We start from the raw sequence: 13,349 nt of genomic DNA on the forward strand, positions 1-13,349 counted from the left end.
ATGGGTGTATGCAAGTAAATACCCAGAATTTTGATAATTTTTTTAAATTTTATGAAATAGCCATAATTGTGTGTTTACTTGGTGGAGAAACCTATCCTTCTGGACAAATTGACGTGGAGGTTTAGTTGGTTGGAGCAATTATATGCTCAGCCCAAGGTCATGTGATGGAATACAAGTGTCACTACTATTTTGAAACTGTATTTAGGTATTTTTTATTTTGAGTACCCATTGTTAAAAGCCTGTGCCCGCCCATGGTACACTGTACTATTTGTTTTATCAAACCACTACCATTTTCTATGCTACGCGACTAGTTAGGGGAAGAAGCTTAAAACTGATCGGGAGAAGTGAGGCTGAGAACCATGCGGTGTGAGCTTATTGCTACAAGTGCAGGCAAAGCGTATACTACCTCCATCCTAAGGTTTAAGGTCTATATTTTTTCAGAAAGTTAAACGAAGTAAAGTTTAATCAAATTTTTAGAAAAATTTATGAACAAATATGATATTTTATAGATATCATATGAAAATATATTTCATTATCTATCTAATGATATTAATTTTGTACTATTCATGTTAATGATTTTTTATAAAAATTTAATCAAACTTAACATAGTTTGACTTTCTAAAAAAAATAGGCTTCAAACTTTGGGATGGAGGTTAGTATAGCTGACGCCTACAGTGGGAAACTCCACGTGATGATGCAATAATGACTGGACATTGGCGCCAACAGGGTGGTCTTCGAGACTGATTCCCAAGTGCTAGCATTGACTGCTGATGCCCTAATTTCTCCCCGTCGGAGGAAGTGATCCATGATCTGCAGATCCATCACGTAGATTGCTACCCTGGGTAGAGGGTATGTTGCCAACGTTGTGGTGGGCAATTTACCCCCAATTTTCGTAATAAAGCTTTTGATGATTTCCCCAAAAATATGACTTGTCGCCACGGGAGCTTTGTTGAGGGAAACAAAAGTCCAATTGGTGTTAGCATTCATCGAGACTAGAGTTCTCTATATGCCACGTGAGTGTAAAGCCAGCACATATCCTGGCGGGGTTAGGTGCTTCAGGAAGCTATGGTATGCATTGTGTCTGGTTAGACGATGTTCCCGAACTTGTAATCTCAGCCACGTCCGGCGATTCTGCCGAGCTAAGTTAATAGAACATCAGTGTTCCATATCAAAAAAGAAAAGTTACTAGTACTTGTAAAAGAAAATCTGTTTCACTAATAAGTACTCAATACCTGCAAAAAAAAAAACTCAATTGGTTAGTCAAAAGTTTCATGCTACTTACCGTGACTTCAGTTTCCGTGGGGACTGTGTAATGGCCTAAAATTTCATTCTTGTGTGAGCATAAAATTGTTTACCATCAAACTGTGACTCATATGACCTGCAAAGCAGTCCACTTAACATTTTCGTGTGACCATTTCTTTGGGATGATGATGAATTTGATGATGTACCGGGGTATGTTGCCAAGGCTGTGTTGTGCAATTTACTACCCCAGTTACCGTAAATGTTTTCCCCTACAGAAGGAAGTAACTAACACTTACCAAAAATTTTTTTTGCCTCAGTAATAACTATTCAATGAGCATGCCCATGGGTGATTGGTTAATAAAGCATAATAATTTCTTTTCTGATATGTGACGGGAACTCTATTGGAGTCACATTTCATTCTTGTGTGAGCATAATTTTTTTTACCATTGAACGGTGACTGAGATGACCAAAGCAGTCCACTGGAACATTTTTGTGACCATTTCTTTATGCTCTCGTGCCAGGTCATATCCGTGGCAATACTAGAACCAATCCAAGATTTTGTTGTCGTGTGAGCATGAAAATTGTTCACCATCATCAAAGCAGTAACTACAGGCGGCACAAAATCGGCCTCTTCACCGGCTAAGCAAAAAAAAAAAAAAAAAAAAAAAACTGGCAGAATTTCTCAGTATACAATAAGTTCATTTTCTCCTGCTCTTCAGCTTACTACTCTTTCCATCAAATTTCCTGGCAGACCCTCCTCTCGTCTTCCCTCCTCTCTGCTTGAGTTTCTTCTGAACCTTTCTGCGCCTCTCCTTCCCTTTGTCCTCCCCATCAGAAGAACCTCCGCCGTCCGAGTCTCCGAACCCGGTAAGCTTCTCGTACTCATCCTCATCGATCACACCCTTCTTCAGCTTCTTCAGGAGCCGGTACTCGTGCGTCAGCTCATCCATGTCCTCCTTGGTCTGGATCGTCTGTCGCTGCTTGCCCGTCTGCTTGCGCTTTGGTTTAAGAGGCTTCTCCCGAACTCTCCTTTCTGGCTCAGGTGGCTCTTGAGCTAGCTCTTCCGCTTTTCTTTTCAGTACCTTCTGGCGTTGCTTCTCTCGAGTTTTGTCCCTGCAGAACCAAGACAGGAAACATGTTAGTCCTCGCAGCTGGTTGGTACTAGCATTCCAGCAAAACCAGAAGTCAGCTGACTCTGAGATCACTTCAACATCGACCTTTGAAATCTAAACATGTTCAGTACCAACATTAACGTAATTTGAGGAAGGGTTTTATTTAGACGACTGAACATTCAATTATGCACGTCTTATAGTAAACACTAGCACTAATCACATTGCCGTACTACTTAAAGTAATTGGGTCAGCAAAAACTATGCATATAATGCTGTTGTGGCCACAGTTCTTACTTGAACTTGATTTGTGAAAAGTTGACGTTGCTGACAGGCATAAATCCCTTCAGTGAAAGATTATTGTGCTTCACTTCTGGCATGGATGGGATCTGAAGTAAGCCATACTCCATGGCCAGCTTTCCTACTTCAAGTCCTTTCCAATTGAAAATGTACGAGCAGTGATGCTCCTTGTATGAACGAACAAATGATACAAAAGCTCGAAGCCCCTTTTCCATGATATTACGATCTTCTGATGCAGCTGCTCTGATCTGCACCATAAATTAGTCCACAATCAGCACGACAGAATGATATTTAAGTGATATCTCGACTCAAGTGGGAAACCTTAATTACCAACAAAACGACCAACCTGTGGCACAATATCTACAATATCACTGGAACACTCCCTTTCCATGAGAGGTACACCTCGAAGCTTTAAGAATTCAACATAAGAATCCTCCTGCAAAGGAAGTAAGTTTAGATGTCTTTCTCAATAAGACAACCAGCATACAAAACACAATTTCTGCCGATACAAGTAAATACTTTAACTAGTACTATGTGTAGTATGTTGCAATTCGGAAAAACGAGTTCGACACAGAATACATTACCGTCGGCAAGAGAAATACAATAGCATCTCCTTCTTGATCATAGCGGGCAGTGCGACCTGCTCTATGTATGAAAACATTGGGATCTTGAGGTGGATCGTACTGGAAGAACAGAATACAAAATGTTAATTGATGGCTCCATGTAAAGAAAAAGTTAAGAGGGGTAGAAAAAATATTAATATGTAACCTGCACAATTAGATCAACATGTGGTATGTCAAGACCCCTTGCTGCAACATCAGTGCAGACTAAAATACCACTTGAAAGAGCAGAAAATGACGCCAGAGCTTTCTCACGAGGGCCCTACATACCGAAAGAACAACATGGTGGCAATTAATACAAACAGATAATACCAAAATATGCCAACATAAAGCCCACATATTGGGCCATTGGGTTTTACAACAAAAAGACATATTTTGCTATAACCTGTTTCATCTTTCCATGGTAAGGTATTACTGGAGAACCTTTAAGTAAGTTGAGCATTGGAAGAACAACAGACCAGTAATCTACACAGGCACATGTTGCAAAATAGCTGCATTCGAGCAAGACCGTGCACAAATTAGCACAATGGCACACACAAATTAAATATGCTGACAAACTGAAACTTCCAGGGATCTCGTACTTACACCATGATTTTCTTTCCGTTGTTGTGCACAAGGAAATCAACAAGTTGTGATGATTTCTTTGATGGTTCACATATCATGTACTGCAGAAAAACAAGATTGTGGCTCACATGCGGTAGATATTCACAAAATCATGATAAATGATAAACGACCAACTGCTGTACAAAAGCAATCTCGCCATACCTCCAACCGGAGCCCCAGCGGCGTCTTGGAGGGACCAAGATCTTGCTGAGCAGCATCCTTGGCCTCCGTCTTAACCTGGACCCTCACGGGATTCCTCAACCCTGCTTTTGCCAGCTCCTCGACAGCCTCAGTCTGTGTAGCGGAGAACAGCCCGGTTCTCCTCAGCTTCGGTAACTTTGAAATAATCGAGGTGACCTGCTTCTGGAAGCCCATGTCCAAGAGCCTATCCGCCTCATCCAGGATCAGTATCTGCTTCCAAGGGACACCAGAAATCGAAACAACATCAGCATACTCCCCATTTGCGCCAAAGCAGAAACCAACCAAAGACAGGTCCTTTGTTCCCCCAAAACAACCTCGAGATTCTTATACTCCAGGGAGTCCAGGCGCTCCATTATGTCGAAGAGCTTCCCGGGTGTGCCGACCAGTATGTTGGCGCCCTCCTCCTCCACCTTCTTGAGCTCCGCCTTGATGTCCAGCCCGCCGACCAGGAGGATGGACGACACGCCCTTGAGCGTCGCGAAGAAGGGCTGCGCCACGTTGTATATCTGCGACGACAGTTCCCTCGTCGGGGAGATGATGATGCCCAGAACCTGCACGAATTCGGCTCAGCTGTTAATCATCAGAACTGAAACGCTACACTAACAGAGAAGAGGGGACGGAGGCGACCTGGTGGGGCTTGGGAGGCGAGGGGAGGCGGCGGAGCATCTCGACGACGGGGACGACGAAGGCGAGGGTCTTGCCGGAGCCGGTGGCGGCGTCGACGGCCACGTCCTTGTGCGACAGCAGCAGCGGGATGGTCGCCGCCTGCACGGGCGTGCACCGCCGGAAGCCGCCGCGCTTCAGGGCCTCCACCACCTCCGGGGAAATGGCCGGGGACAGCTCCGAGAACCGCTGCTCCGTCAGCGCGCGCTTTTTCCTGGCGGCCGCCGTCGCCGGCGAGGTGGAGGAGGAGGCCATGGGGGAGCGCTGCGTTGCGGCGGTTGGGAGGGTTTACCTGGCAGTTTAGGTCATGTATTCTGGGTCGCACGCAAACGGCTCTCGTAGGCGGTTTTTGAGTATACGTAATCTACATCTGTTTTTGATTCCCTTTTCCCCTCCGACGTATTTCGGTCACTCCGTTTACGTCAGGCTATAGACGCGAAATCAGCCTTCAGACAACCATTGATCGTTTGCATCTGGCCCAAGTGGTCTGACGTATTTTGTCCGTCCAGGATTGAGTTAGATTTTTCATCCAAAATAGTGCAATATATGAAACAAATTGGCCATACCAACAACGACAATATAGGTACGACGGTGGAGGTGACCCTCTTCTTCGCCGGAGAGGGTCGGCCTGCGGTTGGTGGTGGTGGATCTATCGATCTATCACCGCGTTCCGACGGCGAGATGGAGATGCTTGGAAGCCGGCGACGGAGTTGCCGGTGGAGGGTTGGAGTGGCCAGCCCGGGATGGTCGCCGACGTGGGGGTCCGACCTGAATAAAGGCGGTGGTCCTAGGGTCTCTCTTGCGTGAAGAGGAAGACCTACCGGAGGCCTGGACTCGTGATCTAGCCGGAGTGTTGAGTTCCGGAAGGCTCCGCCGGCGAATGTAACAGTGTTTTTGCACGGAGTTTCTTTGGATCGGTGGTATTCGGTCGTGCGCACCCATGCTTTTATTCCGACCGATTGGTTACGGAGGGAGCGGCGCGAAGCTCTTTTTACGTGTTGACATCATGTGTCTTTGGATCCATGATTAAAGTCGGAAGAAGAGAAGTTCATGAAGGCCGGAGGGGAGGACTAGCTAAGGGAGGTTCAAGTCTCCGCGCTGTTGAGGGACTTGCTTGGTGTTCCGGGCTTCACAGCAGCGGTATGAAAGTGGGGGCGACAACACAGGTGAAGTTCAGAGTCCTACCTTTCAGGGTGAAAGCCCAAGGTCTGGCCTTAACTGGTTGTGCCTGGCAATGACCTTGTTGGAGGCATTGTTTTGAGAGCGGGGACTATCTTCAGGGTGAAAACCTAAGATCGTTGATCGGGCGACGATGGTGTTAGCGCACTGTTCCCTTCTTGGAGGCGTCGTTTTTGGAGATTCTGTATTTCAGGTGTTGTCTTGGCGGTGGATGTATTGCTGTTGTTAGGCCCGAGATACTGTAGCGGGACTTTTGTTTCTTAGTTTCCTTTTTCTTTTTTTGGCTGTGTGCATCCGTAGTGCCATTAGGGTGGTGCGTTGTTGCAGAGGCTGGGTGTAATTGGTATCGTTTTGATATTAATATATTCCCTTTATCGAAAAAAAGTGCAATATATGAAACAAATTGGCCATACCAACAACGACAATATAGGTCAAAATTCTTTATTATTACATTGAACGAAATACCAAAGTCCAGATGCATTGCCATGAATGAAAATACATAGAGCATAGTTCATAATTAATAAATAGAACGAGATGAGATTGACTACTCATCATTCTAATGGTCAACCAAATCCTTCCGGAGGCGTCGGGACTTCAACATTGCTCAACCAGCTCACCCTGAAAGTCACATCCGAGTTCATTAGGATACTCCGTCTCGAAGATCATGTTGTGCATGATTACACAAAAAGTCATCACGTCATGCATGGTCTGAAGAGACCATGTTTTATTTGGGTGAGGAACAATAGCCCACTAAGTTTGGAGCACACCAAATGTTCGCTCCACATCTTTCCTGCAAGCCTCTTGCATCTTGAAAAATCTCTTTTCTTTCTCTATTTGAGGATTATGGATTGTCTTCACCAGTGTGGTCCAGTCAGGATAAATGCCATCAACAAGATAATATGGTTTGTCATATGCATTGTGATCTCATAGCTCACCATAAGAGTTGTGGGAATTGGCCATGCCAAAAAAATAGTGCCAAATCCATAAATCTTGTGGTGCCAATGCTTCCCTCGGTATGGCCACTGTATTGACATTGCCATCAAAATGGTCAGTTTTCTTCCACTGCATGCAATTAATGCTACCGATCATGACCGGAAACCCTTTAGCCTCACATCGACAACAGCCATCTAGTGTCCTCAACAGTTGGGGCTTTCAAGTATATGTAGCTCTTTATTTCCAAACACTTAAAATTCGTATTTCAAAGTTTCAAAAATATTCAAAATAAAATTTTGTAGGTAACGAAATGATGAATACTACGATGGTGTAAAATCTCAATACAAACTTATTTGTATTTCCGGCTACACAAAATTGACAAAAACTGAGAAATTTTATAGTATTGAAATGTGCACTATTCGCTATAAAATTTATCAGAATTTGTCATTTTTTGTGTAGCCTAGAATATGAAGTAATTTGTATTGAGATTTTACACCATTGTAGTATACATCATTGGCTATCTCTAGAATTTTATTTCAGATTTTTTGAAACTTTGAAATATGAATCCTGAGTGTTTGCAAATAAAGAGCTACGTGTAGCTCGGCCTCCGTTTGAAGTTTAAAGTTTACCTGTATCCAATTTGACATGAACAAAACCCATTGGAACTTTGGAAAATTCATAGTTTGTAATAACTCTGAGATTCATATCTGTACAAACTAAACCCAGTCCAAATAAATTATATACGCATGGGTGTTCATAAGTACAGTTCTCATTAATTTCTTTGCACTGCTGCGAAAAATAATTTTGGTCAATATATACAACTCCTTTTCATCCCTTCTGTTCAGCTGATGCAGTTGCAGTTGCAGCGACAGTGACCTTTTCAGCTCCTTTCTCCCGTTCAACTATGGCACCCTGCAAATATGACACAGCATAAGGAATCTCAAGGTGAAAGATGGAATTAGTTGCTATCAAAACCAAATGAATTTACAGGTCTACCTCATCATCTGGGATCACCACTATATTCACTTGAGCGACAATGACCGTAATGTCATCCATCTTACCACCTGCGCCAACCAAAAGAAGAAAAAAAGTGGCATCGTGAGCTTGCTGATTTTTCTGGTTGGAACAGAGCATGGCATGGGGTGTAGCTGGATAACGACAGCATACCTGTTAACTTGGCTCCAAGTAGCTTCTTCCACCAAGGAACATCAAAACCCTGAATGTAAGTAACAGGAATGAACGGTGTGATATCCATTTTTATAGCTAACAGGTTGTAGAAACTTGTAAAGGGTGACAAGAGAAAAAGAGAAGATGTAGTTGTTTCGCACCCTACTCCGTGCCTCCATCGAATAGGGTGAATCAAATCTTACATCCACTGAATGTTTTCTCGCAAGCTCCGCCAAAGCTTTCGCTGTGAAAACAGCAATGTTTTTAGAGGGATTGGAAGGAATGGACCATGCATTTTACGTCTGCAGTTGCAGAAGTGAGAGATTTACCAGATTCATCTATCCCTGGAGACTCAGAAATGACAGCAAGAATCTCTTGATCAAAGATGTTGTCAAAAAATCCATCTGAGCCACTAACTATGATATCACCCTCCATAAGATGTACAGTGCAAACCTGGTACATAAACCAAAAGAGATCAAAATCAGAAAGGAACAATCTTCGAAAAGACTGATATCTTTTTTTTCGCTCTATCTACCAGTGTAGTGAAAAAAAAAAAAAAAGACCAGTTATACAACAGCCGTGTCACAATACCGGCGCTTCAACAACAAAAAAATAACAGCTGATTCAATTTCATAAATATATACCAGTGCATCCTTATATGTTTGACCAATTGCCTCGGAGCTTAACTGGTATGGACAATCAAAGTAATGTTCTTGAGGGCATGTAGAGAACATCACTTGTCCTGTATGTTAATGAAGAGAAAAGGTTAGAATTGGTATGAAGCAAGCATGCTAATAACCTTAAGATACATATATTTTCCGTAAACACCTTTTCGAATAACTTTCAAGCCACAATCTCCCACACTTGCAATTTTCAGAGTCCCAGTCTTCTCTAGCATTGCGATGATTCTGTTATCATCGCACATAATTGTATAAAGTTTGACATGTATGCTAGAAAAACGAGTGATATATAAGGCTGTAAACACGGTAAGAATAATGCTTACGCTGTGGCAGATCCAGTGGAAGAAGTTGCAGCATGAGCCTTCATTAGAAGAATCTGAGGATCATGACTGACCTACAGATGATAGAAACTTCTAGGCTATATTAAATTTGTTGCAATAGTAGTACATGACATTGTACTTGAACATATTTTATTTAGCAGTACTAACATGCAAATACCTCCTCGTCCTTGAGAAAAGTAGAGCTGTTTGCCATAAGCTCTCGAGAAAACAGAGCTGGATTGACATTCTTTTCTGCCCATCTGTCAGTAGATAAGAGAATGACTAGCTGGATAAAAGCCATGTGTCAATGCAAATTGCTAAAAGCAAATACATCTCTTGCAAAGTACTTGAAGCATCCCAAAATACACGAGAAAAGAATAAAGAATTGATCAAAGTTGGCTGCAGCGATTATCGAAATAAATTGTTCATTGCGGTGAAGATGGCTTACCCTGAAACACCATCTGCAATGGCAAATACTCCACCACCATCATCACCCACAAAGAAAGCATCTTCACCTCCAGTCTCAACCTTGACAATTTGAAAAAGTTCAGTAGCAAACATCGGCAACTCTTCTCAGTGTGTACTATTTAACATAAATGGCTAACCTTTCTTGGGTGTGGGATTACATGAGTTCCAATAGATAACACAGATTCCAGCCTACAATGATAGATTCACATGACCACATGTTGATAGATGTACCACGAGTAAGTTGAGAACCATAATTATTAGTAGTGCCAACGATTGCTCAACCATTAAACTGGGGCAAGCAACTTAGTTTTACACCTTGCTATCTGAAAAAAGATGCACCTTGCCGGAAATTTGAGTTGAGATATGCAAAAATCCATCAGTGGTAATCCACTGATGCGGGTTGATAGAAAAAAAGAACATTACTAAACATGCAGAATTTCCATTACACATGCATAAGATAAGATTGTAGACATTCAACCAAACTTGGACAATCATGGTGCGCTGTGGAAAATCTGTTGAGTAACACCCTGAAACACCCTAAAGCTGTGTAAATAACTAATAATGCTACATGATCCACCTACGTTGTTCTTCAAGTAACACAGAAAATCCCCACAAATACGAAAAGGTAAAAAGAAAATCGTTCTGGATAAATTATAGTGACACCCAGCACAATTAATTTTGGGAACTATTATCTGATGCAAGCATAGGGCCAAAAGGAGAAGGTGTGGAAGGAAAGGGGCGTATACTTGGCAGCGCGGAGAGGAGAGAATCGCGCCAGTCGAGGCGGAGGGCGAGGACTGGGGGAAGATGCGGTGGGACGCGGGAGCCAGAGTCGGGAGGCAGTGGAGGCCGCCATTGCTGCTCCGGATGCTGCTGCTGCTGCGAATGGAGGCGCTAGCTGCTCGCAAAGGGATAGTGGAGGCAGGGGGGCCACGCCGCCGGATTGCCTCTCTTTCAGTTTGGTCCTGGATTTTCCTGCCAATTCATTCAAAGCATATAAAAAACTCAGTGGGCAACGAACGACAAACACAGTTACTTATATACTCCCTCCGTCCACAAATAAGTGAACATCTAGCCCTAAACTTTGTCCACAAAAGAGTGTACCTCTATGCACTTTAATTGCTTCTCTCCCATCGCACGAAAATCAAACCCAATAATATTGACCATATGTTCTTCTTGTTTTCTACAAGCACTTAGCTCATTGGAGGTGAACTAATTAAAGAGGGGAGATGCATCTTCCCAATGCATTTTTTACTTCATTCCATAATGTATTTTGAAAACCGCGCACGTACACTTATTTGTGGACGGAGGGAGTAGACAACAAGATAAAATATTCCATTATATTTCTTGGAAATATCCTTTCGTTCCACTTTATAAGTAATAAAGCAACCACACTCGTACAAAAATTGAGATCAAGTTATAAAGATAGAAAAAGAGTATGTTAGAACAACAACGCAAATATGATCAAACTACAATAAAAAGCGAAGAGCCTCAAATATGGATGGATGGCTAGGCTAGACAAGACAGGGAGACGGTGCACCTCCTCAAGGAAATCTCGTAGCATGCCTTCCAAATGTAATCTGTCCCGTTGTGTACACCACGAGTAACATTGCTGCAAAAATGTTAAGAGTTTGAAGATCGAGTCAGAATCACGCCGTAAGAAAAAATTCTCAATAACCATCTTATTGTGAATAATCTAAGGTTTAGGACATCACAACAAACATCAACCAGAAGATATGCACCCAAACGGCAAAACTCAATATGTCAACGACCCGACCCCGCCAGTCAGTGGCTCAGAGGAGGAGGAAGCTGACAAGAAGCACAAGAGCAACATGGGCCGGCCCAAGCGGCATAGATGGGCTCCTAAATGGCACACCGGCGAAGAGTGGGCTAAATGAAGACAGCCACACGAGAGACGCGCTGGAGATGCTATTTAGTGGAGTTATTTACTTCTGTAACAGATTGGCTTGTAAGTTAAGAAAGAAAGGACCGGCTGATGCCGTGTATGAACTGGCTGTGAGGGAGGATGGGTGGAATACAGCCACAACAACTCAATTCCCCAATTCGTGTGTTTGTTCCCGTGTGATTTCTCTGTAGGGATGGATTGACACCAATCAACAGCCAGTATGCATCACTGTTGCCACCACGGCGAGCCCAGCATCAGCTGCAACCATCACTTCCACCTCCTCGTGCTAAGTGGATCTCTAAAACAGTGGAAGAGAAACGAGCGGAACAGCAGAAGCATACACCTCAGGATAAATGGACTAACCTAAAGGCATATAGGCGCTCGAAGAACCTGTGTTTTACTTATGGTGAGAAATATAGCAGGGAACATCAATGTAAAACCACAATCCAGCTTCATGAGGTACAGGAAATGATTGATTTCATGCAATCGCCTGAAGGCAGCGATGAGGATTCAATAGATACCCCCCCAGAGTTCCTGTTCTCATCAACCCCAGCAGCAGCTCATGATGTTATCTGCGGCAGCGATTGATAGTTCTATTATGGTAACCAAAACCATGCAGCTACGGGTAGTTATCCAAGGACATGAATTCTTGTTTCTGGTTGACTCAGGAAGCTCCTCATGTTTCATCAATCAAGATTGTGCCAAGCTACTGTCAGGAACACAACAGCTAATTGCGCCAGTTTCAGTTAAAGTTGCAGGTGGAGCTCTTCTTCAGAGTACTGAGTACTTTCCTAACTTAACTTGGTCAGCTGTAGGAACTGAATTTCAGGATAACTTTAGAATTTTAAAACTAGGCAGCTATGATGGAATCATTGGCCTTGATTGGCTTGGAAAATTAAGTCCAACGGTAACTCATTGGGAGCAAGGCTGGCTTGCAATTCAGAATAAAGGGCAGACCGTTGTACTATGTGGTGAAGGACAAAGTCTGTGCACGCATGCTTTGGTGGAACTGCAGCTTATTCGTGAAAACATGGAAGAAAAACATGAACCTGTGTCACCGGAGGTACAAGCTCTACTTGATGAGTATGATGTTGTATTTGCTACACCTACTGGTTTGCCACCTAGTAGAGTATATGATCATCAAATTCCCTTAATTCCGGGAGCTCGACCGGTTTCTGTTAGACCTTACAGAATTGCTCCTGAATTAAAGTCCGAGCTGGAAAAACAGATCAAAGAACTGCTGGCACAAGGAGTGATCCAGCTTAGCAACAGTCCCTTTGGTTCTCCAGTGATCCTAGTAAAAAAAGGGGGACAATACTTGGCATTTGGTTGTTGACTATCGTCATTTGAATGCTCTCACCATCAAGGGCAAGTATCCTCTTCCCGTTATTGATGAGCTTCTGGAGGAGCTAGCTGGAGCACAGTGGTTTTCTAAACTTGATCTAAAAGCCGGCTACCACCAAATTCGATTGGCACGAGGGGAGGAGCACAAGACAGCCTTTCAAACACATAGCGGCCACTATGAGTTCAAAGTTATGGCGTTTGGTCTAACGGGCGCTCCAGCTACATTTCAACATGCCATGAATGCTACATTGGCACCGGTATTGCGCAAGTTTGCATTGGTCTCTTTTGATGACATCTTGATATATAGCTCCAGCTATTCAGAGCACTTGCAGCACCTGGAGACTATGTTGTCTATTTTAAAGAAGGACCAGTGGCAAGTCAAGTTATCGAAGTGTGCATTTGCACAGCAGAAGGTTTCTTATTTGGGGCATGTGATTTCTGGGGATGGAGTTGCTACAGATGATTCCAAAATTCAGTCCATTACTTCCTGGCCGACACCTACCAATTTGAAGGAGTTGCGTGGTTTTTTGGGAATCACAGGCTATTACCGCAAGTTTATTAAACATTATGCTATACTTATCTAGCCATTGACTCATCTCTTAAAGAAGGGGGTTT

At 43.3% G+C, this 13,349-nt stretch overlaps 2 protein-coding genes across 2 annotated transcripts; both read right to left on the reverse strand.

Moving 5' to 3' along the window:
* Window positions 1-1,798: 1,798 nt before the first annotated feature.
* Window positions 1,799-5,047, reverse strand: LOC127341284 (DEAD-box ATP-dependent RNA helicase 18). Its single transcript, XM_051367093.2, has 10 exons — window positions 4,702-5,047; window positions 4,389-4,625; window positions 4,036-4,284; window positions 3,856-3,935; window positions 3,656-3,761; window positions 3,419-3,532; window positions 3,235-3,333; window positions 2,997-3,086; window positions 2,648-2,898; window positions 1,799-2,355 (listed from the first exon to the last, which is right to left on the reverse strand). The coding sequence occupies exons 1-10, from the start codon at window positions 4,990-4,992 to the stop codon at window positions 1,941-1,943; spliced, it is 1,932 nt and encodes a 643-aa protein (XP_051223053.1). The 5' UTR covers window positions 4,993-5,047; the 3' UTR covers window positions 1,799-1,940.
* Window positions 5,048-7,508: 2,461 nt separating this feature from the next.
* Window positions 7,509-10,388, reverse strand: LOC127341283 (probable protein phosphatase 2C 1). Its single transcript, XM_051367092.2, has 12 exons — window positions 10,231-10,388; window positions 9,622-9,673; window positions 9,465-9,544; window positions 9,195-9,276; window positions 9,020-9,090; window positions 8,845-8,924; window positions 8,661-8,758; window positions 8,346-8,469; window positions 8,178-8,260; window positions 8,017-8,065; window positions 7,846-7,913; window positions 7,509-7,761 (listed from the first exon to the last, which is right to left on the reverse strand). Exons 1-12 carry the CDS (start codon window positions 10,338-10,340, stop codon window positions 7,678-7,680), a joined length of 981 nt encoding a protein of 326 aa, XP_051223052.1. The 5' UTR covers window positions 10,341-10,388; the 3' UTR covers window positions 7,509-7,677.
* Between the last annotated feature and the right edge of the window lie 2,961 nt (window positions 10,389-13,349).

This window comes from Lolium perenne, chromosome 3 (assembly GCF_019359855.2).
Source record: "Lolium perenne isolate Kyuss_39 chromosome 3, Kyuss_2.0, whole genome shotgun sequence".
Taxonomy (NCBI): domain Eukaryota; kingdom Viridiplantae; phylum Streptophyta; class Magnoliopsida; order Poales; family Poaceae; genus Lolium; species Lolium perenne.

What these genes read in the sequence shown, in the direction of transcription:
- LOC127341284 (XM_051367093.2), bottom strand. Translation starts at nt 4,992, where the DNA reads ATGGCCTCCTCCTCCACCTCGCCGGCGACGGCGGCCGCCAGGAAAAAG. An exon ending in ACCATGGAAAGATGAAACAG is followed by an intron (nt 3,533 to 3,655) that starts GTTATAGCAAAA and finishes TTCGGTATGTAG; the next exon opens with GGCCCTCGTGAGAAAGCTCT. An exon ending in TTGTATTTCTCTTGCCGACG is followed by an intron (nt 3,087 to 3,234) that starts GTAATGTATTCT and finishes CTTCCTTTGCAG; the next exon opens with GAGGATTCTTATGTTGAATT.
- LOC127341283 (XM_051367092.2), bottom strand. Translation starts at nt 10,340, where the DNA reads ATGGCGGCCTCCACTGCCTCCCGACTCTGGCTCCCGCGTCCCACCGCA. An exon ending in CGATGGAGGCACGGAGTAGG is followed by an intron (nt 8,066 to 8,177) that starts GTGCGAAACAAC and finishes ACTTACATTCAG; the next exon opens with GGTTTTGATGTTCCTTGGTG. An exon ending in ACTTGGAGCCAAGTTAACAG is followed by an intron (nt 7,914 to 8,016) that starts GTATGCTGTCGT and finishes TGGTTGGCGCAG; the next exon opens with GTGGTAAGATGGATGACATT.